We start from the raw sequence: 27,710 nt of genomic DNA on the forward strand, positions 1-27,710 counted from the left end.
ATTTCTATACGAATCATTCGCTTGTGAACTTTTTTCCTATGCGTATTTTGCAACGGGTCCAAGTAGGTCACACAAATGTACTGTACCATGTTGACTATTAGAAAGCTCCTTGATTTGAAAATGACTTGAAAGTAAGAGCTGTGCTTCATACATCACTACACAATTGACACTGGATAATGGCCCTTTTTTCTGTAAAAGCAAAATGTATGTCGATTCATTCAAATAAATGTAATTGTATCACACTACTCTGATTTAGAATGGACAGAATTCTAGATCTAATGACCTGGAGATAAAATATATATTTAGGTTTTAAACCCTAAAATACTATCACCTCTCTGACTTCCATTGTAAGTGCATTACCATAGACAGGGCAAGTTATTAAATTATTATCAACTAAAATTATTTTCTGTGTTATTCAACAGCAAGCCACAGATACATAATCTCAGTGGAGCTTGTTATATATATATATATATATATATATATACAACATTTATGATAACACTTTAGTTTAGGGTTCAATTCTCACTATTAACTAGTTGCTTATTGGCATGCATATTACTAGAATGTTGGCTGTTTATTAGTACTTATAAAGTAATGCCTTATTCTGCATGACCATTTTCTACATCCCATAATCCTTCCCAATACCTAAACTACCTTACTAAATATTAATACGCAGCAATTAGGAGTTTATTGAGGCAAAAGTCTTAGTTAATAGAACGAATTGGACCCTAAACTCAAAACCCCATTTATTATACGGTCAAAGAGCTATTTTGTTGTTTGAGTCTGTGTAGCATTTTTGAATTAATTGTTTGTGACTTTTCCCTTTACTTTGGCACATAAACTTTCTCAGTAGAACTGCAGCTGTAGCAGATTGATTTTGAATCCAATCACGGACAAAGCACGTGGCTGTACATATTTTATTGCAACAGTATGACAATACTAGGGGAAATGTTACAGTTACAGTATATTACAAATTACACATTATTTTCAATAATATTACGTGTATATGTACATAAATGTGTTGGGTCTTCATTTGACACCAGCTGCTAATTTACACAGTAAATACAGTTTAGATTGAGAAATCGATGACTGTTTTAAGATGTTTAATTGTGCATTATTTTACACTGCAACCTTTATACGAATTTTAAAAATGATATCCCTGAAATAAATTATGAGTCATTCATCTCATCAGGAAACATATATTCTCTTAGCTTTGAATAAACTAGGGATGCGTAAGCTGTTTATCACTGGATTGGATGTCCTGTGTCTTATTTGTAACAACGAATGAGTACTAATCAGTTATTTTACATATTTAACAAAAGCAATCTAAACAGCTGACAACAGATTCACAATTGCACTAAATATTTAAAGATGAACAGGTTTCATTTGATTTGATTGAACTAGAGTGGAAACGCACATCATTTTCATTATATTTTTTAGATGACTTCCTGGTGACTGATTGAAAACAGGCCAAGTCATCAGACACTTCATTTTCTGTGATAATGGATGTAAATAGCACTTAATAGAGCTTCCTTTTGTAGTCTTTGATAAATTGGTTTTCCTTCTCAGTTACGTCAACCAAGACCCTGTTTGTCCTTTTGCTATCATATCTATGCATGTAGGAAGCAAAACAATTTAAAAACCACAGTCTAAACGAATTGCACTTTATAGGGTGGATGGCGACCACGTGGGAGCAATTGTCAGTTAATTCCCTGTTCTTATGTGCTTCTCAGTGGAAGGTGTTCGGGTTTGGTCGTATCATCATCACGACCTTCTTGAGGGAATAGGCGCCTCCTCTGAATTCAGCCCAGTACACGCCGTCCTGATAGCGGCTGCGGTAGTGCCCTCCCCTGTACCACACGCCGTTCAGATTTGAGTGGGCACAGGCATTATACCACCAGCCTCCTTTTTGGTAGTGTGCACAGTTGCCTGAGATAAAACGTTTTATATATTAATTTATATATATATTTTATTATATGCTTATAGAAACATTTTGACAATCTGTAATTGATTGACTGATACCTGTATATACATCATGATCCCTGTCCAGAGTGGTGAACTGCTTCCCGTTGTGCCAAGTTAGGGAGTCACCGGCATTGCCATGATAACGGCCCACCTTGAGCCTGTAGAAGTCGGTCTCAGGCTCAAGGCGGAAACTTGCGTACTCTGCAAACGTCTTGCGTCCAGACCAGTCCTCCAATGTGACCAGCAGCTTGTAGTTCCCCTGGTTGGTTATCCAGTATATGTTCTCCAGACCCAGCCAGTACTCTCCATCAATGTTTCCAAAGCCTTGCTGTAATAAAACAGAGGAGCGCCTGACATTAAAGGTGAACTAAGTAACTTTTTTACCTTAACCGAACAGCTTCGGAGTCATTGGAATAGGTATATGACTTTTTTCGGGTTGAATGGTGGTGGTCTTTTTATAGGAATACGCCTGTGAGCCGAAAAACCACCCTTGCAACTTTGGGCCGGCGGGCATCAGGAAGTATCGCGTGATATCAGGTCTCGCGATGTAACGAATTGCTTTACGGCAAAAAAATCTGCTAAAATTCTGTCATTATTGCGCTCCCTCACGCTGTTCGAACCCGATTGAAGACGACGTTTTAAAGAATGTCCCATCTGCTTTGATGTCGTTGATCTATAGCCTCTGGTATCTGAGAGTCGCCAACGAGTTTTTCGACAGTGTTGTCAAATATCTATTCCGAAGCTGTAGGGGGAGCTCTATAGAGAAACCTGCGAGCAAAAAGCGAGAATACAGCGAAGAAATTCCCGAAACTGCATAGCCCTGCTTTAAGTATTAGATGGACCATGTAAAATAGTTATTATAGTGTACATTACTTAGTCTGTATTATTTTGTCATGTCCTTAAGGCTGAAAAATTGCCACTTGCTATAGGGTTTGTTCTTCTCTCTCGTTTTTTTTCTTCTTGTTTTACTGGTATTGCTTTCATTTGCCAGCACATTCTTTGCATCGTTAGACATCTTTCTAAGGCCTTGAAGCACTTGTAATTCCAACTTTACTTGTGTTTTATACTGTATCTGCAGGGCTTTGAAGATCTGTTTTTTTATTTTTTATAGGATTCAGATGACTGGCTTATGGTTTACTTGTTTTTTTCTCTGCACTTTGTATAAAAAGTCTTTATAATTGCGAGGAAAAAAGTCTGTGGGATATAAGCTTCCATTCAGATGGAACACAATAAAAAAAAAAAATTCTTCTTTAATTTTATTATTCTATTATAGAGAATGTTTATAAAAACGGCTTTGAAACCTGAATAAGTAAAGAACAGTTTGTTCAAATGTAATCTTTAAAAACACTAACAATTTAATAACACTGTTAATTGTACTCCAGCATTCAAAAGCTTGGGGTCAGCATTTTTTTTTTTTTTTTTTTGAGGGAGATAAATGAATACTTTTTAATTCGCAAGGATGCATTAAATTGTCATATGTATATACTGTTAAAAAGATTTGGATTTCAAATAAATGCTGTTCTTTTCATGGTTTCATGGTTTTCACAAAACTAATAAACCCTAATAAACTGTTTTGAGCACAACATTGATAATAATACTAATATGTTTCTTGAGCACCAAATCGGCATATTAGAATGATAGTAGAAAAGTTATTTTAAGTAGTAATAATATTTACTAATATTATGTATAAAATGTACTAATATACTTTAACATTATGTTTTTTTATCAAATAAATGCAGCCTTGGTGAGCATAAAGGCCAATTTCACACCGTTTCATACAGTTTTCATATTTATCAGCTATTTATCACTTATCGGTCATAACATTTAGTTAATTACTGGCCAGAATTTATCTTCCTGGCTCACCTTATATGTCTCCCAGTTTCTGAAGAAGTTGACGGAGCCATCCATTCTTCTCTGGATGACCGTCCAGCCACCAGGGTCATGTCTTTGATCACACCACACCTGCATCAGCTTGTTGGTGTTCTCCGGCTTCACTAGGTGCATGCCACTGTTAGTGTGGCCGTCCTCCAGAGCCTCCAGACAATCCTTCCAGGGACCTAAGAGGAGAGGAAAATCATTCAGTATTTACTCCACTCAGTCACTCCCAGCTTATTTAAACAAGATATATACCCTCATACTCAATTCTCGGAGAAGTTTTGTCTTTTTATAGGAAGTCTCCTGTCTGTTGCTGTCGTATCTCATACTGGGAAAATGACACTGTGACAGACTGAGATATTCTTTTACTTGAAGGGAAATTCAGGGGGAAAAGCTGAAACAATTGCATAATCCAAGAAAGCCAGTCTCAGGATCCCCCTGAACACCGTTCTCAGTTGTATCTACTCCCGCTAGGTCTCTTGTTCATCCGTGGCACAGCTGGAAAAGCTCTTAACATAAGAAGAGGATTGACCTTGGCTGCCATTCTGGCCTGGGAAGTTGCCTCTGCTATTCCAGCCAAACATAATGCTGGCACGAACGCCAAAGAAAGGCCCATTTGTTAAATAATGCAGTAGCAAGTAGATTAGAGAGCACTTCCAAAGTTCCCTGGGCATAGAGTTGTGTTTTTATAGGGATGTGTCAAGAATGGCTCCAATTTCCAAAGTTTTCCAATGAAAAGCAGAGTAAGATACCATCCATAAATTATTTGTCTTCAAAATCAAATTTTCTCTGATCTTCAGTTTTAAATAATAAAAACTAGACGGGTTGACTACCATGCTAATGGGGAATATATGTATCTTGAACCAGACTACGCTGGTTTGCTGGTCTCCCAGCCTGGTCAAGTTGGTCTGCTGGCTGGTTTTAGAGGGGTTTTGGGAACTAAACCATCTTGGCCGGGCTGAGACCCTACTGAGAAAGCTACTAACAACAGCAAAGGGGGAAATTTCCATGCTGGTCTTGGCTGGTTTATGCTGGTTTCGTTGTGGTCTATCTAATGGAGCAGCACAAATATGCTATTCACTAGCAAAACCTAGCTGGTGAAACCAATTGTGGTTGTTAATTATGGTCTTTTCTGTAGGGAAAGTAGTCAAACCTAAACACAACCTGAGACTTGAACTTAAAGTTTTGCTCTCAAAGCACATGATCTCATATGTTCCATTTATTATTTGTGTATTTTAACTGCTCTCCTTACTGTTAGGTCTGATCTTACATCTCCATCTTAAAGTGCTGCTGAGGCCTTGTGGTTTACTTACAGTAGTCTGGAACATTTTAGTGTTTACTCTCATCTTGTAGCTTATAAAAAGCAGGCCTCATGCCCAACGGCTGGCCCTCATTCACAGCCACTCAAACCCCTTCATCACTCTGGTCGGTACGTTTAAAAATTAGCTGGATGTGTCTTGTGCCGAAACATAGGATGTTGCTCCAGTTGGTTTTTCTTGCATTTCACTTGTATTTAAAATGGTTCATTTTAGTACTTATAATTTACACACTTACAATTTAGATATTTCTGGTTGTATTTATGATAACAGACCTCAGACCGCTGGATTTATAGCCTCTAGTGCACATTCCACTGGGACAGATTTTGTCTGTTTTTCTGAAATCTCTCTGGCTGGCTGATTTTCACAGCATGCCAGAGTAAGAGCCATCACACTACCTGACAAATTTAAGATAACAACACAGACGGGGCTCATTAGCCCCTTACCGTGAACAAAACTGAATCCATTCCAGCATTCCCAATCCCAGGAGGAGCGTGTATTAAACCACTTGCTTCTTTATTGGATCAGTAGATTTTTTGGAATCTCAAGAGACATGCCTCACATAGACAAATTTAATAGACATTATTATATGCAACGCATTGTTCCAACATAAAAAGTTCTACTGTAAAATGAAAAAGAAATATTAATGATTCTTTATTTTTTTGTAGGTCACTGAATTGACCATGATCCCTTTTAAACTGATGGTCCACTGGGAATTTATTTTATGTATACCTGTACAATATTTATTACATTATTATTATTATTATCATCATTAATAACATTAACAGACTGTGGTTGGTTTATTGAATCCCAAACTAATTCTGGTTTAGGGTTTTAGTTTTAAAACTTTGTTTCTGTTTGGGGCTGAATTTTTATTTTTACCTTTATAAAAGCACCTCACTCCACATACTTAGCCTCATTATCTCGGAGCCACCAATTTCTTGCGCTCCCTTGGAGAAGTTTGCTTGTCAGCAAATTACAAACTTTCCCTTTAAGCCCCCTTCTGTTTAATTGGTCGTAGAACATTTTACACCATGGAAACTTGCCACTTAATGCAAAATTAGTGCCAAGAACAAGTATTTGAAGAAAAGAAAGAAATCACGACAAGAACATAACTAAAAGCAGGTTCAGAAGTACATATTTTGAAGCATGTGTTTCTAATTAGAACAATGATTTTAGTGAGTAGGTGAGTCCCTTCTTAACTGTTTCTGGTTACAGTGACAATATTTTGGTGTACTTGTTCAGGGGGCTTTATAGAAGTTTAGACCAAGGCAGCTGTTATATCTGGCAGACAAAGGGACACAGTTTAGATTAGTTGTGTATGAGGGAGAGATGGAAAAAGACAGTGCTGTGAAAGAACAGACTCACACTTTGTAAGCAAAAACTGTCTAATGGCAGAGAAGTTAGACAGGGGAAGAAAATCTGCTTTTTACTACAAAGACTCTAGCTAACATTCACAGAGATGAATGAGGTGATGAACTGGGGATGAACACAAATCCATCAAGTCAAGTGAACTTTAGAGGAGATATGGTAGGAAGAAGGGAGGACGAGGAAACGGAGAGGCCTTACAGATTTTCAGTGGTGTGGATCTTGTTAAAACAACTTGGCAAATCCATCAGCAGGCCATTTCTTTCCAGCAGGAAGACCCAGACCTGATAGAGCGCTGAGCTTTGTGTGGGATGTCTGGGTCACCCATGTCTGGTAACACTGGAATAAATGACTTCACTCCAACAGAGTGCTGCTTCCCTCCTTGCCCTGCTCTTTCTCCTATCCTCTTATTTCCTTTCTCATCACAGCAACTTAATTGTCTTGACGACAGCATTTAGACTGTCAGCCAATTCTATTTTTGTCAGATTGAGTTGCATGTTTGTAAACAGCAAAAATTGCTTATCAGATTGGATTTTAGACTTCCAATTTGGACTACTTTCATATGTGGTTCTAAATCTTAAGGTGCGGTCACATTAGTGAAATTTAAGCATGCAAAAAAGGTACATTTTCTATTGTCAGAAGTGTAGCCATGAACCACAGATCACACAGATGTCACATTTATACCAAGCAGCTTTCTTTTTCAGCTTTCTGTGTGGGGAAATATTTCATTAGAATCCTATTGAAATGACTGGATTTTGCTCTTTAAAATTCCCTGAATGATGTTAAATGCGACCACACCATTACACCAAAATCACAGTCAGATCCACGTCATGTGCGTCAGATCTTAAAGTGACAGCAGCCTAATAAACCTGCTGCTGTCTGTCATTAATGTTAATCAGAGAACAAAAGACAAATAGAAAATCATTCACTGCTCTTAAATGAATAACTTTTGTAGCTTATAAATGTATCTATATTTAATTTATATATCATGCAGTGAAGTTTATGAAGCGTTTGATAAAGTGATTCTATATTTCTAACTACAAGTGAATATAACAATATTTCTGGATATTTCCTACCTGTTAGATAAAATATTTAAAATATACTGTCTTTATGTTGTTTCTACATTAATTTGGAGATTAATTGTGAAATTACTACAATATAAAAATACATGAAAAACGTTGTTAGGAGTGATTAATCGCAATTACAGAAAAATGTGTGATTAATTAGTTCTTTTTTTTTTTGTCGGTTGATAGCACTACTTTTTTAAAATACTCTTTCATATACAGTATCTATGTGTCTAAGCAAAGTAAAAGCTGCAAGATATCTCAAGCAATTGTCAAACACAGTTTTTTGAAAGAAATTAACATAAATCAGAGGGTGAACTTGCCATACGCCTCATACTGTGCACACATATATAGTGTAAATGCAGACTCATCCTTATGCCATTTCCCATCTCAGCCACTTTAGACTTTTTCTGACTGTCTTTCGTTCACTTTTTTGACTTCTGTCCAGAATCTTTCTTTCTATTTCCTTCCAGAGCTCTTTTTCGTACTGTAGTCTCATTGTGAAAGCTTGACTCTCATTGAGGAGAGTTTGTGTAACCTTTTGCTATTAATGCAGGCAGACCCAGCCAGGAAATTGCTCATGTCACCAGATGGAGTGGAAATACAGCCACTGAAAGCTTTCATTTTAGCTGTCTTGACTAGTTTTACATTTTACTGTAAATAGACAGAATATATATGCTGGTGTTGGGGTTAATGATATAAACAAAACATTATATCATGATATTCTTATGTTCATTGCAATCAGTGAAACAAAAGTATACATTAAACTCAAGTATTTTTTGGGTAGAAAAATAAACTTTTTATCTTTTCTACATTATTTCACTCAAACAAAAATTGGGCTTTTCTCTTTTTAGGGTATTAAAAGCATGTATATATAAAAAAAAATGCAATCAGTGTGAAATTATTGCATTAAATTGATCTTGACTTTTTTTTATTTTTTGTCCTCCTACAACAATGTGTGTGACTCAACACAAAATATTTTGTTGATATTCATCATCTGACCAGATTTACTAACTGGATGTTGGCATTCAAAGCTGAGACAACAACAGATGGTTTATTGTCACATCTCTGTGTGGGAGTCGCTATGTAGAGAGAATTTGAGATGAATGAACTTTGATAGGCAGTGCTGAATAATGATAGAAGACTGTGAGAAATTGCCTCTGAAAACCAAACAAGGATAGGAGTCATCAAATGGAAACATTGTGCTTTTCATTTTTTGTTGTTGTCATTTTTTGTTTTGAACCATTAAAGTTCATTCTGACATTTATACAGCAATTTTGCTATTAAAGCTATTTGCTATTTAAAATTCTTAGATGATTTTTTTTTTTATTACTAAAAGTGTTTAAAAATGGTCTAAACCATCATAGCAATAGATGAACCTGAGACAACTTCAATGACACCTCGTTAAAAGTTTGGGGTCGGTAATAAGAATATATTTTTCCTTTTTTAGCATTTTTAGAAGACTCTAATGCTCACCAAGGTTGCGTTTATTTGGTGAAAAATACCATATAAATATAAATATTGTCCACCTATAGCTGGTGTGTGGTGAGCGCACTGGCGCCGTTGTTCTGTGGCTGCCGTCGCATCATCCAAGTGGATGCTGCACACTGGTGGTGGTTGAGGAGAGACCCCTGATATGATTGTAAAGCGCTTTGGGTGTACAGTAGTACATATGAAAGCGCTATATAAATGCCTCATTCTATTCTATTGTGAAATATCATTATAATTTAAAATAACTCTCTTCTATTTGAATATATTTAAAAAAAAAAAAAATTATTTGATGGCAAAGTTGAATTTTCTGCATCATTACTCCAGTCTTCAGTCTCACAGGATCCTTCAGAAATCATTCTAATATGCTGATTTGATGCTCAAATTTTCCCGAATTTTAGAAAAGAACCGCCCTCTCCACTTTTTGAAAAAATGCACATGCGCAACACTCTACCTGCTCCCGAGAGGGAACACCTATTAAACGTGTGCACGAGAGAGCATGCACGAGCTAATCATAGCTTACATTAACTTTTACTAGCAGTGATTTTAAATGGATTTCTCCAAATAGCATGCCAAACTTTACCTGTCAAGTAGAAACTTCGCGACTGAGGCATCAGTGGGAAGCCCAACCTGTGTTTTGAGCGCACGCCATCGTGTGAATCGTGTGCACGAGCACGTACGACGGCCTTACGTAAACATATCACCAGAATGATTGACACTTAGGAGGACCAATAGTCTTGATGATCCACCCGGAAAAAGAAAATCCTGTGCTATACCTTTAATGTTGAAAACATTTTTCCAGACTTCTTTGATTATTAGACATTAGGACATCATTTATTTGAAATGGAAAAAGTACTATACATGTCGTTACTGTCACTTTTTTGATCAATTTAATCCATCTTTCCTGAATACTTACTGGCCACAAACTTTTTCAATGGTGTGTTCTGTGTTCTGTAAATGTGTTCTGTTGGAAAGTTTTGTAAAACCTATAATCTTATTTTCTCAAAATGCAAGTATTTCGTTTCATTTCAGTTTTTCCCTTCAAATAGTACATGCACCACTGAAGGAATGAAGCTGCGACTCACCTGAGGGTTTGTTTGTGGTGGACGGGCTGTGAGTTCCTCCTGGCATGGTGGGAAGAGGGGCAGGTGGCACTTTGAGGTTCTGATCGCTCTGGATCTCGTTGGTGATCTGGTTGTTGCGGTTAAACGTAGGCTTAGTGAGGGGTGGTGAGGGTCTGGGTTGAGGTTGTGGTTGGGGCTGAGGCTGAGGCTGAGGCTGGGCTGGTACCCTGGGGATCACAACCGGTGGTCCCCTCTGACACTGTGCCTCGAGAAGGGCAATGAGCGCCGACTGGTTATTGGCCAGCGAGGCGAGGTGCTGATACTTATGCTCCAGATCTTTATAGCGGTTTGTAAGCTGCAGCATCTCGGAGGTCTGGTTGAGAATCTTGTTCTCCAGTTGCGACAACTCCAGCGCGTTGTCCCTCTTACGGATGATCTCATGCAGCAGCTGCATGTATAACTGCGTCACTCTGGAATTCATGTTACGGGACTCCTTGCGCAGAAGCTTCACCTCGTTGACGATGCCACCGTCGACTTCTACAAGCTGCTGCAGAGTCTCGATTTGTCTCTTCTGCTTGTGCAGCTCAGAGTTGAGAAGTTCCAGCTCCTGCTTATTGACACGGTTCTCCAGCACGGCCTCAGGCGCCTTGGAGTTCACACAGATGGCTCCTGTAACCTTCTGCTGGGGTACGATGAAGGTGTAGGAGCACTTGTCCTGCGGAGGAGGCTCGGGGGCCCGCCGTGTGCGAGAGGTCGATAGGAATTCAACCTCTGGACCTTCATCACTGCTGTCAAACTCCTGAGTGCTGCAATTCGTTTCAGGAAACTGTCTACTCGCCAGGAGCAACACCAGCCATACTAGCACAGGAACATCCATAGCCACACACACCTGTGAAATACATCAGTAGAGAAGGAAGAATGACATTCATTTTTTGATTGATTAAAAAGAATATTTTTTTAGAACCTTAAGTTGTTTGCCATGATCTTTTGTCAGTAAGTCTCTTAAAATCTGATAATTTGACCTTTTTATGACAAGATTAGTTCAGGTTATAATATAACGTGGTGCAACATAATAAAATATATTTTTACCATTGTTTAGCAAATTTCCGTGAGCGAATCCAAACGATCAGGAATTTCACGTACAGATGAAAAAAATGCATGTTTTGCAGCAACTTTAATTTGGTGTTGTGGATTCGCCACTTTGACCAACATAAAGCTGCTTGGTTAAACTTTAGTGTGAGTTGTGCTTTATACATCACTACACTATTGAATTTTTTTTAGTGGACATTCTTATGTTTCATTGACCCTTGGGTCAAGCTTTCACATCACAACAATTAAAGTTGCCTTTGTGCATATAATTCCTTAAGTCATTGCCGGAACCATTGGAACAGTAATCCTTTAAATCTTTACTTTAATACCACAATCCTAAGGGTATTAGGATATATTTTTTCCATCCTAGAGGCGTATGGGAGGTATGAGGCTAATATCCTCCTCTATCTGTCTGGACAGGCCTAGCTTAACCGAGCTAACACAGCCCCAGCTGATCTAGACAAAAGATCTGACACCTCACTCAACCTCAGTCATGCTAGTGAGCTCACTACTTTCAGTGGGAGTCAGTGGGATGCCCCTGTTTCTAACCCAGTCATGGAAGCTCTTAAACTTTGGGGACAGATCAGGTTTCCCTGGGAGAAATGGTCTGGCAAGCCACCATGTTTCTCCAGCACCGATGGAGAAGCAGACAGGAGTGTGGCTGACCCTCACAGCAGAGGAATAATGAGGCTCTGCAGCCCCATATTCTGTAAGTTCTTGGCTTCGCTGGAGCTACTGGACTTGAATCTCACTCAAACACTCTCTTTGCATCCTCTCTCTCATATGTAGTGCTGGCAAGCTTGATTGATTCTAGTGAATCAGTTTCTCCTAAACGTTTTTCTCTGTCATGTTGCATTGGAATGTCTGATGATTCATTGTTGCGAATCAATTTATTCAAGTTCATGTAAATGAAGAGATCCCAAAAAATTATAGTTATATTAATTAGTTATTTTTTTTTAACATTTTTTTATTTGTTCAAGTTTGTATCTTAAACAAGTAAAACCCCTATTTTATGTCACTGTTAAAAATTGCTGTAAAAATACAGTGAATTTCCAACAGTAAAATACTGTTATTTCAATAAACAGTTTAATCCTGTAAATTTACAGTCTATGTTCCATAAATTAATTACTTGTCGTAAATTTACAGCATTTATCTGTAAACCCATTTTTGCTACGCAGTCAATTAACAGAATTGTTTCGCAACACTCATCTAGACGGTCTTAAAGAAGGACACTGTTCAAGGTAAGTTAATTTCTTTACTGTTATTCTGTTATGTTGCTCCCAACCTGTACAATCGCCTTTTTCACGAGGTATTTTTGATTGTGCTGTTACTGAGCGCGAATCGCGTTTTGTAGACAGAGCTCTCAACGGTTGAGGCATTTCGCCTGCTAATGAATGTTCTCTGAGCTCCTATTATCACGGCGAACTATTTGCTTGATTAAAGTTAAGTTACCATTTAGAAATTAGTTTGGCTTTCATTTGTAGTAACCACTGATCTATATAATGACGTCATTCTATATAGATCAGTGGTAGTAACCCTTAACTCGATTTACATGAATTTCTGATTCAGTAATGTTACACGATGCGAATCTTACCAGATGCATTAATGTTATTCGCTTAATATCATGCACATAAGATTAAAATTACATTTTATAAGAAGAATAATTACAAAACTACTCGAAATATCCAGGTCCATTATAATAATTAAAAGTTAGTGGTCAATTTGTTTGGTTTCCATGCAAATAATGTAAAGCTGTTCAAATTCCCAAAGCAAAATAGATATTTAGGCTATATATTTATTTTTTTCGATTTAATGGTGCGAGTAACTGTTACCTGTGTTTTTGTATTTGTATGTGAGGGCATACAACCAAGATTCCTGACTGCAATAGCAACCATGTTTGCAATGTTCTACATCTTCAATCTTCAGTATCCAGAGGAGGCATGTGGCACCTTGGAATTCATTCAAAGGTATTTTATCACCTTTTATAGTACCCTTTAAATTGGTCAATTATTTATATTTAATCCAATATTTAAATTGATAAAAGGTAGATTTTGTAAGTTTTCTTTTTTAATGTGTATGTTTTATTTTTATTTTTTTTATTACTCTTAGACGATTCGTTGGGATAAACCCTAAAAAGGGTTTGAAGACCTGCAGAGGCAAGGTGGTTTCAAAGAAGACTGGAAAACTTGTCAGCAAGAAGTCTGCCACTGTCAATCCCAAAGTTGCTTCTCTCCTGAAGAACCTCATCGATTTCGAATGGAACTTCGTCTAGGTAACTAAACTTAAATGCCCACTGACACTCACATTTGTGCAGCTTCCTAAAATAATCAACAACTCTTAACTGCATTCATATTCAGTGGTAAGAAAGTATCTGAACCCTTTGGAATTTGATGATTTTCTGCATTAATTGGTCATAAAATGTCTTCATCAGTCACATGTATAGACAAACAAAGTGTTTAAGCTATAGCTACACAATTATAATCTTTCATGACTTTACTAAACATCCCAATGGCCACTCTCAGTGCAGTGTAATAAAAATGTACATTTTGTAAGTGACTACATTGTTACCTCTATGAACCACAAATGTTGTTTTTGTTTTGTGATGGTTGTTCATGAGTACCTTGTTTGATCTGAGCAGTTAAACTGCCCAATATTCTTCAGAAAAATCCACCATGTCTTGCACAGTCTTTGGTTTTCCAGCACATTCTGAACAATTAAACCCTTTACAATAGTGACTGCATGGTTTTAACACCCATCTTTTCACAATAAGAACTACTCATTAGTTAGAGGACTCCGCTATTATATAGGGTGCCAGGGGGATGATTTTATTCTGAAGAACAGTGGACAGTTTAACTGCTCAGAACAAGCAAGCGAATCATGAACAACTATTACAAAAACAAAACAAACAAAAAAACATTTGTGGGTCATTAAGTAACAAGAAGTTCACTTACTGCAGCACTGTGAATGTTTAATGAGATGTGTTTAGTAAAAGTATAGATAATCTCTAAGATTAGTTATATGTACAATAACATGATCATTTTATGTCACTTTAAAAGTGTTCGTAGAATATGTGATCACTAGTTTTTGTCATGTGATTTATTTTACCACTAAGATTTTCTTGATTTTCTTTCCTCTCAGATCTGGATTTCCTCTCAGACCAGATGTGTCAAAAGCTGATGTGGGATGTTTTGGCAGTTTTTTTGCCTCTTCCTACGTTTTTTCACCAATTGGTTCTCTTGTCCTCTCAGATCGGGATTTCCTCTCAGACCAGATCTTTCAAAAGCAGGTTTGAGATGTTTTGGCAGTTTTTTGCCTCTATCAAGGATTTTTCATCCATTGGTTCTCAACATTTTCCTCTCAGACTCAGAATTCCTCTCTTGCCTGGATGCTGATGTGACATGTTGAATGTAAGGTTTCTTTGTTTGCCTACTGGTTCCTCACATTGAATTTTACAATGTATTTTGTATTTCATACAATGTATGACTTTTTTTTCCTTAACTATTAATGTATTGTTAACTTGTTAGCTGTTTTAAATAAATGGCAAACAATACTGTACCATAATCTATATTTTCTTCATTTTTTCCATTGAGTAAATATAGGGATGTTAATAGATATCGGACAATAGAGTAAATAGAAAACAGTATTTATATTCTAACTTTTTACTATAGCATTATAGCTGGAACCATTACTGCCAGTACTTTTGTGAAGCACAGCCATAAAATTAAAAACTGTAGAATTACGGTAAATGGCTGGAACCACAGCTGCCAGTACTTTACTGTGAAATTACAGCATTGTTGAAACCGTAAAATTACAGTAAATGGCTGGAACCACAGCTGCCAGTATTTTACTGTAAAATTACAGCATTGTTGAAACCATAAAATTACGGTAAAGGGCTGTAACCACAGCTGCCAGTATTTTACTGTAAAATAACAGCATTGTTGAAACCGTAAAATTACGGTAAAGGGCTGGAACCACAGCTGCCAGTATTTTACTGTAAATTTACGGGTGAATTTTTTACAGTGTGTCCTAAAAAATACAGCTCATCATCACAGCAGTATCTTTTGCAAGAACTGAATCCAACATCAGCGTTAATTCGCTTTTAGTGCATTGGCTTGTTAGCAGTGTTTATTTTAGTATTATTTAATTAGAGTATTTATTTTATATTATTATTATGGTATTTATTAATGTTTTGAATTAGCTTTTATTTTTGTGTTTTTAGTTTTCATTTTAGTTTCAGTGATTTTATGTGCTTTTGCCTTTTTGTTTTTGTTTTATACATTTCTTTTTAGCTTTATTTCAGGTTTAATTTTTTTAATTTTGACATTAAAACTTATTTTAATTCAGTTAGCTGTCAAGGCAATATTTCAGATTTATTTTAATGAATGAAACCAACTCCTAATAGTTTTAGTTACAATTACACTGTAGTCATAATGAGGCCAGTTTTGACCACACAAGCAAAATCAAATATCCAGTTGAACAATGGAGCTGCTTCAATTGCAGGGTGACACAGAGAGTTTAATGCTGCTGAATGGATTGTTTGGTCAGCGTGTGTGTCCTGGCAGGAGTCTGCTCTGATCTGGTAAGCTGCCATATGAAGTTCTCGATGACGGCACTTGGTTATCTGAACATTGCCATAGGCTTAAACATCACTGAGGGAGAATGGAAAATCTGATGTAGTTCTAGTTCATACAAGCAATGGGATTTTACTCTGATTAAGAATGCATTACACGTAATGCATTGTGCAAGGCGTGCATAAACCTTGCCTAACAAAGCTTACAAGAAAATTGATGTTGCATTAGGGCCGGTTCATGCAGAACAGGTTTTTGAGTTCCACTGCTCTGCTTTTTAATTGTTTTCTGTGTAAACATAGTCTACATGGACATATTTGACCGTTGCGCTATGTCTCGCTACTTTTCAGCGTCTTACAAATGAGCACCATAGAACAACGAAGTGTCAAGTTTTCAAGATATTCAACTTTTTTAAAACGCATCACAAGACCCTGGGCTATTTTTTTCGTTCTGTTGCGTCTCACGTTTAAATGTAACTTATTGTGTTTAAATATAAATATCCATCAATATGATGGACCTATTTGACCTTTGTGCTGCATTTTTTAAAACAGCATGTTAAAAGTTAAAAGAAAAAAAGAAACTTGACTTGAGAACCTGTTCTTTCACACTTGCGATATTAAATGCAAGAACATTTTGGTGTGAATGGCACTTTAAAACGTAAACCGTGCAGTGCTTGGTATGTTTGTATGAGTGATAACATATGTTGGTATGATAGATGCGAAGACAGAGCAAATTTGACACCTGCTTCCAATGGATGACTGTCATTTGAATTCAGTCTCCAAGAAGGTAAGACAAGATTTATTAGTCTGATTTATTTATTCACAATGAAAATACAAGTTACATAAAGACCACTATTAGAAGCCCTGTAATAACACAACACATGGCCTTTTATATTCATGAAATGAAGCCACTTTGTGTTGTTTACCTCAAGTTTCAAAGAGAGCAAGCATATTATTGGGAAAGCAGCCCTGGGGTGTGGAAGGAGAGATGCCTGTAAAGGCTTTGGAAAACACATCTCCTAAGAAAATATAACTAGAGCGCTTCATCTTTGGGAACTTTAATTGAACGCTGCTGGTGGATTGAGTTGTGGATTGCCGCTGTTCAACACCTTTCTGACCCACTGCGAGCGGGTTCTCTGATCTCCGCACACATACACAGATTCACTACTCATGCGTTGTTTCTGACAAATGCAGGCAAGTTATAAGTTATTCAGCTTCTTACATCATATTGAATAATGTTTAAAACTGAATATTAGAATGATATTTCTTTATACAACAGTTTTATCGATAAAATTGAGTACCTTACTTTTGAGACAATTCCTTTTAATCATTGTATCTCCGAGCAACACACAGTAATGGTATTTTGTTCCTGAACGTATCAGTGTTTTTGAACGAATCAGTTGAGTTGAAAGATTCAATGACTTGTTCATAAAAACTATCACTTGTTTCATGAGTTAATTCGTTTTTTTTAATTATAAATCAATTAAGTGAATGATTTAATGACTCGCTCATAAAGACAGTCTCTTGTTTCGTTCATGAATGAATCAGTGGGTATGAATGAATGATTTGAATAAATGATTCAATGACCCACACAAATAATTTTTTCATTCATGAATGAACTTGTTTTTTTATTTATTAATCTGTTAAGTGAATGATTCGATGACTCACTCAAAGGCAGTTATTTTGCTCCTGAATTAAACTGTTTCTGAATTAATTAATGATTCATTGACTTTATTATAAAGACTGTCACTTGTTTTGTTCACGAATGAATAAATGTGTTTTAATGAATCAGTTGAATGATTCAGTGACTCCCTCATAAAGACAGTCACTTGTCACCACCTACTGACTTAACAGTGTAACCTGCAGAAAGACTCACTTAAACTGAGAAAGAGTCACTAATAAAAGTTTCTAATGCACACTAACACCGTGTCTACACGGGACGTGGCATTTGTCAACCGCTTGTGGCTGTCTACAGTGGACGAGAAAAAGCGACCGTTGCAAATCTATTTGTTCTTTGTGTCAGAAGTAGAGCGAGCCCTTGACTGGAACAGAGCATCAGTTTACTGACAGGAATTTGTTGTGTTGCCGCATCTAGTGTTGACCGCATCACTGAATATAAAGGTTCTATTTGCTTGTGTCGCATTGCGTCGAGCCCCTCGCGCCTGGTGTGGACTAGATGCGGTGTAACAGTCTGTCTCAAACACAGACAAGTAGTTTGGAGAGAACTGTTGTATAATAGAGCAGTTTCAAAAGCTATAATTATCAATGACCTGGATCAGAAAAATGAATTAGCATCTTATACTGTATAGATCTCTTTTTCTCCAAAAGCTTGTCCAACATATCTTTTCAGCCTGTTATCATCATGGCACGAAAACAAACAAAGTTTTTTGGGGAATTATCTGGAGAAAAGGGAATTGCAGTGCTCATTAGTTTTGTTTTATAACATATTCTGGGAGGACAGCCAGAGGGGAGTCGATTCCGTGTTAACATTAGGGAGATTTTAGAAATATTAGCACTAATGGATGGATTTTTACTGGATGAAACATTTTACCGCTAGTATTAACATTTCTGCTTGTCGAGCTGTCTCTGTGTTGTGGAGGATAGAGGATTGATGCAACACAATTCAGGTTGTTTATTTTATTGTGGCTGTTTATACATAGTTACCAAAATAACAGACCTTTGCTGATGAAGTCAGCAAATGTACAGGAAACCTGCAATCTGTCTGTCCACATCATGACTTCACCACTGGGACAGCGCAGAAAAATTCATCTAATAGCCAGCTTGCATTGCGATTCTTGTTGTCTCTCTGTATTTATCCCTCTCTTTCTCCCAGCTTTGACAGGACCCTTCATGTTCTTACTGTTTAAACTGCGCACAAACATTAGAGATGATCTCAAAGCTGTTTACGTAGTATCTGTCTTATCTGTCCTGCCAAATTATTTTCATATTTCCGGCCACTGATATTAAGTTATATAATCCTGATTGTAAGACATACAGTACTGTAAACTTCCTGCTGTTTTCTGTCTCATGGAAAACATGTCATTCGTATGTCCCCATTCTGCTGTCTGGACACGTTTGATTAAGACTCTTGTCTCGTGCTCCTCACACACTGCTTTTGTCTCTCTAGTCTTACTGACAGATTGATTGTCGGAAATTTTAAAAGCTGTTGACTGACAAGAAGGATCCATAGAGACGCCTATTGGAAAATCCATCTTAAGTCGGTAACTGTGTTTTGAAACATGGTAGCTGTCTAAACTCATCATTAGCTAGTCCAAGCAGGTTATTAATTTTCCAAAAACAATCCTTACCTCCTAAACTGACTGATTGCTGTGACCAGCTGGTAGCTGGTCTGTTGCTGATTCCAGATGGTTTGCAAGCTATGACCAGCTAGAAACCAGTTACCATGTTCCAAAACACAGTAACCACCTAAAGTTGGATTTTCTAGCAAAAACAGCTGCTCCAATCAAATCGGATTCGGTTTCTTTTGATTTTAATGTTCTGGCATAATCAATTCTGATTGGTCAATCGTCGGATATTTCCCAATACCCATCTAAAGATTATCTCTTATTTCACACAAACGGCGGAAGTTGTGTTTGTGTCTCAGGTATTGACTGTAATGAAAATGGCCTCAGAGGACTTAAGTATTAATATTATTATAATATTGTTGACGTGTTCATCTTGTTGCTAGGCCGATTGTTTTGTATTTTGTAGTGGACCTTCTTTTAGCCTATTACTTATTCTTTAAAAGAGGTGGTTTTATTAAAGAAATTAATACTTTTATTCAGCAAGGATGCATTAAATTGATCAAGAGTGACAGTAAAGACAATTTAAAATATATTTAATGTGTTCAACTTTCTATTAATCAAAAAGTCCAGAAAGAAATGAATCAGGGTTTTCACAAAATATATTAAGCGGCACAACTGATTTCAACATCGATTATAAGCAGAAATGTTTCTTAAGCGTCAAATCAGCATATTAGAAAGATTTTTAAAGGATCATGTGACACTGATGACTGAAGTAATGGCTATTGAAAATACAGTTTTGACATAAAAAAAAAAAAAATCGCTTTTAAAAATATATATTTAAGTAGAAAAAAATATATTTAATATTGTGATAATTCCACAATATCACTGTTTTTGCTGTATTTTTCCATTAAAATGAATGCAGCCTTGGTATAAGCATAAGAGACTTCTTAAAAAAAAAAAAAAAAAACATTTTATAAAATGTTGTTGGCCCCAAACTTTTGAACTGTGGTGAATCTCTCTCAAGTGAAAAAGAAAAGAAAAAAGTTTCCTAAAAGGAAAAAAAAATAATGATGGTTTTCACTAGAGAGTGTTTTTCATGAGAGGCTAAGGAACCCCCTTGTGCCGCTGTAACAGACCAATAATGATAGGTTGGACTTGCGACTTGTTGGATATACTGGCAGAGTGTCGGACAGCGGGGCATTACAACAGGCAACGTCTCGTGTGAGTTAATGCTGCGGGCGGTATGTGGTTTCACTGTGGTGTGTGAGCATGTGCCTATGTTTCTGTGCTCGCGTGTGTGTGTCTAGGAATGGGGATACCTGTGGTTTCTCTGAGTGGAACATAATATGTTTAAGAGTGTGTGATAAAGAAATTCAATGGAGACCCCAAGTCTAAGAGCCAGGACTCCCCAACCAGCATAAAGAGACAGTTGAATTGCTTTCCTCTGTGGTGCAATGTCTGTGTGAGCAGCAGGGCAAGAGAAAGCACATCTGCCTCATCCAGAGAGCTGTCATTACAACCTTGGTGGGAATAAAATCCTCCGGAGTCTGTCCTTCTGACACGCACCTTGAGAAGTGTCCCGACAGGCCAAAGTGAAGTTTACCTCGTCCAGTGTTCCATTACAGATGTGGCATGGCTTACAAGCTACAGCATGTCTGAACTGCTATTGAACTATTCCACATACGCCTTATAAAAGATAAAGAAACACCTTTTAAAAGAGAAAGAACAATAACTGATAGAAACAAGTTCTGCCTTGTTTTGCACCAATAACATAACATTTAATTCTTGAATTTGAATTGAAACTAAGGTGCATGATGCAGATTTGTTCTGCATAATTTAAATTTAATTCAATTTAATTTTAAAATACATTTTACATTTCCTTATTCAGAATTACTAATTAAACATGTTATCATATTCACAATGTATTATGTTTCCAGATCATTACACGATATTAATAATCATTGTTTGAAACCACTTAATTTCCCATTATGCTCTAGTTTACTAATTTATTCACTCAAATTTTGTTTTGTTTTATGTTATGAAAAATTCATTTTGAAAGTGTTGAACGAGTTAAGGAAAAATGTATTCCATATCAAGAAATAAAAAGGAATACTTAGCCAAACTTATACTTAAAATAATAATTTGTTAAATTATTAATATATTACTTAATGCTTAAAATGATTGACCAACTATGATAATTAATCAACTAATTAACTGTTAAACTAATTTTTTTTTCTGAAATTGCCCAGTTATGGCCAAGTCAAACTCATGAATTGAAACGGATCATAACCAATAACATTAGTGCAGTGTGCAGTCATTTACATTAACTGGTATTACTATTGTTTGGTCTGACTTCCTGTGGCACAATAGCAGTGTTTGAATCATTGATTAGGGAGTAAGGGGACACAACTGCTCTATGTCTTCTTTCAGTCTTTCCCTATCGCTCCATCATCCCCTTGTTATCTCGCCTGCCCTTCTCATTTCAACCTTAGCGTGGCATTCCTTGAATTCCGCCCCTCATTAGAGTGAGCCAAGCTGCCATACAATCTCTATCACACACACACACACACACAGAGAGAGAGAGAGAGGCTGGTGAAGGCTGATGAAGTCCTCACCTCACACTTGTGCCTGTGTGCCTCTCACAAATTAGCTCTGACTGTGAAGTTATATCTATGTAGGTTAGCAGAGCACTCAGACTAATGAGACTAAACACAGGCCCTTTGCACATTTAACAATGGACCTTTTGTTGTGTGTCATTAGTGTACATTTTCTACAGTGTCATGTTCTATTTAAAGGGATAGTTCACCCAACATCATTGTGTAGTAGAACACAAAATGAGATGTTGATTCTGAAGTTGCCCTTTCCCACAGAATAAGTAATTGATGACTGAAATTGTCAAGCTACCATAAAAGTACCATAAAAATTGCAAGTCTTCTGAAGCCTTTGTGTGAGCAGCAAACTGAATTTGAGTTGTAATTAACAAATTAACATTCTATTTCAGTAATAATTTATTTGAAATAGAAAACATATGTAACATTATAAATGTCTAATTACAAGCAATTTACAACTTTAAAACAAGCATTTAAACAATTTAGGGATATACAAATATTTACGAATCCTTTTAGGTTCATAGAATATTAAATTAGTGGGATTAAATTTATTTTATTGTATTAAATCAGTGAGATTATATTACAAATATATGAATAGTACAAATACAATATAAATACACATTTTTCAAATGTAAAGACTTTTACAGATGCTGTCAATGCATCCATACTATACTCTTCAGCGTATTTTCAATAGTTCTTACATGTATTAATAGTACTAAAATTATGTATGAAAACCTGCAAATATTAATATTTATGAGATATTAATGAGATCAGGTTGCTAAACCAGGAGTTTCCAAGCTTTACAGTCCCAGGGTCCCTGCACCCAGACATTAATATTAATATTTATGAGATATTAATGAGATCAGGTTGCTAAACCAGGAGTTTCCAAGCTTTACAGTCCCAGGGTCCCTGCGCCCAGACGGACCCCCAGTATGAAAAATCTAGATAGATTTTGGTAAGACTTTTAATAACTTTGATTTAAAACATTTTCATTAATATATTTAAAACATAAGCAAAATCGACTTGTTCCTTTCTGCGGACCTCCTGGAGTAGCTTCAGGGACCCCTAGTCAAAAATCCTGGGTCTAGACCATTGTATAAACAATCCTGAGTGCTTTGTATACAGTTGCAATTATGAGCTTTGTGTATTTTGTTGCCATGGCATGCCCGTCCATAAAGAGTACTTGAGATACTCTGATTTTGAAAACTCGTAAGCTCTATCTTATTCAAACAGAACCATGGCTGAACAAAGCCTGATTGAGAAGTCTGCCTCCGTTCTGATCCCTAGATGGAAAAAAGCTTCCTGGGGAATAAAACAAAGAGACACATCCACAGTCAACTCTCCTGCATCCTGTCCCTTCCAAACATTTCGGGATGTGTAACTTACTCTACCTCCCTCCATCCCTGCCTTGCATCCCTCTTCCTTTCCTTTCTGTAATTCCAAAACTTATAATTAAAATTCATAAAACTGAAAGATATATTGTGTACAACACTCCCCCATCGCATTTCTTGTCATGCTGTTTTAAACCAATTTAGTAATTCCTTTTCCGTCATTCACACCTCAGTGTATTCGTAGACTTGTCTAGACTGTCTTTCAACACGTGGGAAACGACTCTTTTTGATCTGAATGCTCACAGACGTCATTATTGACGCAGCCGCTTTGTTGTCTTAAATTGCGTCCGGGGTCCCTTGCTGGTAACAGCCATTGTGTGTTTATGACAAATGAACCGCTAAAACACACCATCCCTGAATTTCTCACTTCTATTGTCCTCAACGACCCCATATAACTTTCTTTCAGCCCGTCAAAGATTAACCCTCCACTTAAACCATCAGAAAGAGATGTCGCCCAGGGCGACAGACCTTATCCATACATCCCATGACAGGATCGGAGTGGGAGGGCGAAGCTTAAAAACGATTACCAAAGCACATTAAACTCAGTGTGTTACAAAAAGTGACGCAAGCTTTCAGCCAAACATAAACAGGTGTTTAAAAGTTCATTCCAAGATTAGCACAAGCATTGTAGTGAGCCGGATGCAATTACACATGTTTAGAGAGCAAGCGGAGCCTCTGGGCTCACCTTAACCTTACCAGTTGATTCCAGTCTATTGCACAGCACCTTCTTGAAATCCGTCAGTGTCCAGGAGAAACCGTGCAAAGTGCCTCTGTGGAAATAGTCATCACAACTTGTGGAGATTGCTCTGTGGGGTTTTCCTCTCTCTTCTCCCACTCACTCTCTCTCTCTCTCTTTCTCTTTCTCTCTCACTCTGTCTGTCGTAATCCCCCACTGTCTCTCTTTGTTAGTATGTCCTTGGTGTCAGTGGAAAGGTCTTCAGTTTTAAAGTCTTCAATTAAACACCTCTGTTTGTGTGGCGACGCAAATCCTGCGAATCCTTGCTCAAGAACTCTGACAAGTACCTCTTCAAGAACTCTTCTCAAAGAGAAGTGGTCAAAAACATATTAAACAAAGTGAAAAATTCTGACTTTTAAGATAGCAAGTCAAGTATTTTAAGGAGCTTGAGAGAAGTGGGCTTTGAAGACTTCAGAAGATCAGCAGATATCTCTGTTAAGTGCCGTAGATGTAGGTTCCTCTGTTCATTTGTGGTATTGAAAGGCAAGGAAAGTCCACCAGCATGTTCTTCTCAGCCCTCAGGAGGAGTTTGTGTGTTCCCTGTCAGTCTTACTGGACTAAGTCCATCACCTCTGTTGCACTTACTTATTCTACTCCTCTCTCTCTCTCTCTCTCTCTCTGTCCCTCTCTTCATTTCCAACAGGCAGTGGATTTGGGGTTGGTCCACCCCCTCTCCACTTCTCTCCTCCCCTTGGCACAAAGGGATCTAAAAGCATGAGCTTCTAATCCCCCACCCAAATTCACAACCCCTGCTATTCACTTCTCCCTGTCTGTCTATTTCCGGACGGTCGACTACCGACTGCAACTGTTGTCTGGAGTTCACATTGATCAGGTCCTAATTGGGCATGGGTGTATCTAGGTTATGATCTAGGCTAGAATGATGGGTAGCAAAATCAAAATGATAGGAGACTTTTAAATGAGATTATGGACTTCTTTCTTGGTTTTACGTTGGAGTTGGTTTATAAAAAGTAGTAATAACAGTGATTGACCTGTGTATTTCTTAGTTTAGTGATGCAGTGATTCATACTGACAGCGTCTTATTTCCTTTATTTCCGTCTTGTTTATTAAAGCCTTAAAAATGAAGGAAAAAAATTATGATAATAATTAAGAAATGTGTGTGTGTGTATATTTATAAGCATTTCTCGACACTTTATATGGACTATAATGAAACCTCTTGCATACTGTGGTGGTCCTGTTAAAATTCTTAATTTCCCCAAACAGGAAGTCAGTTTGGGGGTATTTACAAGCTGCCTGATGTGGGATGTTTCTCTATGGAACGTTCACACTCCATAAGACTAACAAGGTGTTCTCAGAGCAGATGTTGAACAGACACTGTGCTTCATGTAAGGTCAAAGCTCACCTGGTTTTTACTTCATCAGTAGGAACAGCTGAGACCTTTGAGGAGTTGTAAGACACATTGACTGACTGCGTGTCCCAATTTCTTCTGTCTCTGATCAATCAAGATCTTTTCTGCTCTTATCTGTAAGGTTTCAGCAGGGGAAATGTAAAAAGGGTAGTAATGAAACTTGAGAAAGATCTTTGAATTCTGAACCAACAGAGAAATGTTCTAAACCAATCCACATATTACTTCATTAAATTATTTTTAGAATTATTTTAGGCAATTTAGTTCAGTTGCTAAACTGCTTTTTTAACCCGTTTTAATACTTCATTTTAACCATATATTAAAGAAAAGAAAATGCAGACAAAAGGGTAAAGTCATCCATAAATTATTCCTTGGATTTTATATCTGTACGCTCTAAAGCCATTTTGTTGGTACTAGGTACAGAGTCATGCTTTACTTGGCAGAAATCTTCCTCTGGACCAAAGTTCAGAGTATTAAATGTAATAACTGATATCCCAAATGTCTTGGAAATAAACTCCTACTTTTTCCTGATGTGATTTGCCATGAAGAAGCAGTAAAGATTCCGCACATTTCAGTTAGATGTTGAGAAATTCAGGGTTGTACATTTCAGAATGAGGTAATGAGAACAGTTACTATGGCAACATTTATTTATGTCAGAGACACATGTAGTTGTGTCAGACCAAAAGACTTTATAAGGTAACCTCTTGAAAGTGATCTTTGATCAGAAGTGTTATTAGATGTGGACATCAGTTTTCCACATGTTAGCGGTGGGAAAAACTGCACCCATGTGTTGATGATTTTGGGTACGTTTTGTCTCATTCACAATGTGAGGCAGCGCTGTGGTTTGTACATAGAGCTCTCTAATCTGTCATAGACTCACATTCTTTGAAAAGGACTATGTGCTTGGATTTCATTCAAAACCAGTGTGTAACTGTGGACTGCTTCTCTTTCCAATGCTAATCCAAAACAGGTGCATCAATTTTAGCAAAAGTTGTTTTCTAAATGACCAATCAATGTGTCTCAATAACAAAATTTGGCCATGAGAGTCCAATCAAGGGAAGATTATCACTAGATACATATCCCATAACAATCTCTGCTGAAGTTGTTAGCGATTTCCCTTCAGGTGAGGAAAGGAAAATACAAAGTGATCTCAAATGAATAGTTCCCAGACTGTGTCTCTCACTTCATAAAGAAAACATCAGATTAGCATCTGTTGCCGAACAGTGGTTCCAATGGAGAAATAATGATGTGACAGACACAGGTGAAAGCTATAAATGGGGTTGTAATCAGTCTCTAAATCAAATCCACCCACTGTGAATAATCCCATTATATACATGGTATCATTTCCCTTCCAGATGTGTTTAATTCATGTGTTGTTAGATGTTATCTGTGTGAACATTAGCTCATAGCTTTCCACGTTAACTAATTAATTGTTATTTACACTCAGAGGAAATGTTTATTGCACAGAGGTTGTCCTTTCTTAACTTAAGCTGCAACTATGTTTTATTAAGTATCAGTTTTATCATTTGGTCTGATAATCTGGTCTTGATAAGAAATGTTTGAGTTTGAGCTCAGTTTGAGACATTGTTGAGATATTTTCTAGATGAGACCCCTATGAGACTACTTGTCTTTTTTTTCTGTGAAGCAGAAGACTTAGGTCTTCAGTTTATTTTAGTTAGTTTCCAAGGCAACATTACTCATTTTGATTTAGTTTAACTTGATGTTCTAAAATAACTCTAACTCTGAATAAAAGCTCTTTCTTGGGACTCGGGGCCTCTTCAAATTTAGTTTCATTGGGCCTCATTTAGAAACGAGCACAGATCCGAGCGCAGAAATCATCTTAGGACAGTGTTCACGTGTGATTCATGAAATATTCGTACGCTGACATTCTAATCTGAAATCGACTGAGCTTCAGTTGTCGGTCAGGAAAAGAATCTAAATGAACAAAATGCTCTCATTACAGTTAGATTACAGTTAAAAACTTGCGTACACAAGCTGAGACCTGACGTGAGATTTGATCGTAGCTCAGCCAGGTCTATATTGAGAAATGCCAAGGTGTGCATGGTAACGGATAATTAATGCATAAAGTAAAATGGTCATGACGTGTATATTAAAATTGTTTGGGTTGCTAGATGTGCTCAAATATTTTTACATCACTGAAGTGGATGAGGTTCTCTAACTGCAAATCAGAACAAAGTGGAAAGCTCCAAACTAATTCCTGAGAAAAGCGAGAGACAACCCGAAAATAGCTCAGTGCTGAAGTCATCAATTTAGAGAGGACCATGACCGTCACTATAAATCAGAAATGTGCAACATGAAAGATCTTGCAAGCATAAACATCTCAAAGCAAATAAACATGGGTTGCAAGCTGTCTGGCAAGTGGCAACATTAATTTGCAACTACATGTCAAATACAGTAACTGTCATTTGAGGATTAGCAAACTGTTAGGGTTTGTAGAATAAGTTGACGTACTTGCAAAGTTATTATATTCAGTATAATGTTTGTTGGGGACCATCAAAATAAAGTGTTGGCAGATATTTAGACAACAGTCTTCTGTTACAGTCTATACT

General features: G+C 37.0%; 2 protein-coding genes and 1 long non-coding RNA gene across 3 annotated transcripts in view; 2 read left to right on the forward strand and 1 right to left on the reverse strand.

The window, feature by feature from the left end:
• ralgps1 (Ral GEF with PH domain and SH3 binding motif 1) overlaps positions 1 to 27,710 on the forward strand; it is a 116,151-nt gene that overhangs the window by 39,975 nt on the left and 48,466 nt on the right. The gene's annotated exons all lie outside the window — the stretch shown is intronic.
• On the reverse strand, positions 891 to 24,560 carry angptl2b (angiopoietin-like 2b). Its single transcript, XM_084388724.1, has 5 exons — positions 23,738 to 24,560; positions 10,162 to 11,029; positions 3,829 to 4,022; positions 2,023 to 2,293; positions 891 to 1,929 (listed from the first exon to the last, which is right to left on the reverse strand). Exons 2-5 carry the CDS (start codon positions 11,015 to 11,017, stop codon positions 1,730 to 1,732), a joined length of 1,521 nt encoding a protein of 506 aa, XP_084244850.1. The 5' UTR covers positions 11,018 to 11,029; positions 23,738 to 24,560; the 3' UTR covers positions 891 to 1,729.
• Positions 12,445 to 14,788, forward strand: LOC311278090. Its single transcript, XR_014625380.1, has 3 exons — positions 12,445 to 13,196; positions 13,339 to 13,501; positions 14,368 to 14,788. It is a non-coding gene; the product is annotated as an uncharacterized lncRNA (long non-coding RNA).

Source organism: Rutilus rutilus (genome assembly GCF_951802725.1).
Source record: "Rutilus rutilus genome assembly, chromosome: 19".
Lineage (NCBI taxonomy): Eukaryota > Metazoa > Chordata > Actinopteri > Cypriniformes > Leuciscidae > Rutilus > Rutilus rutilus.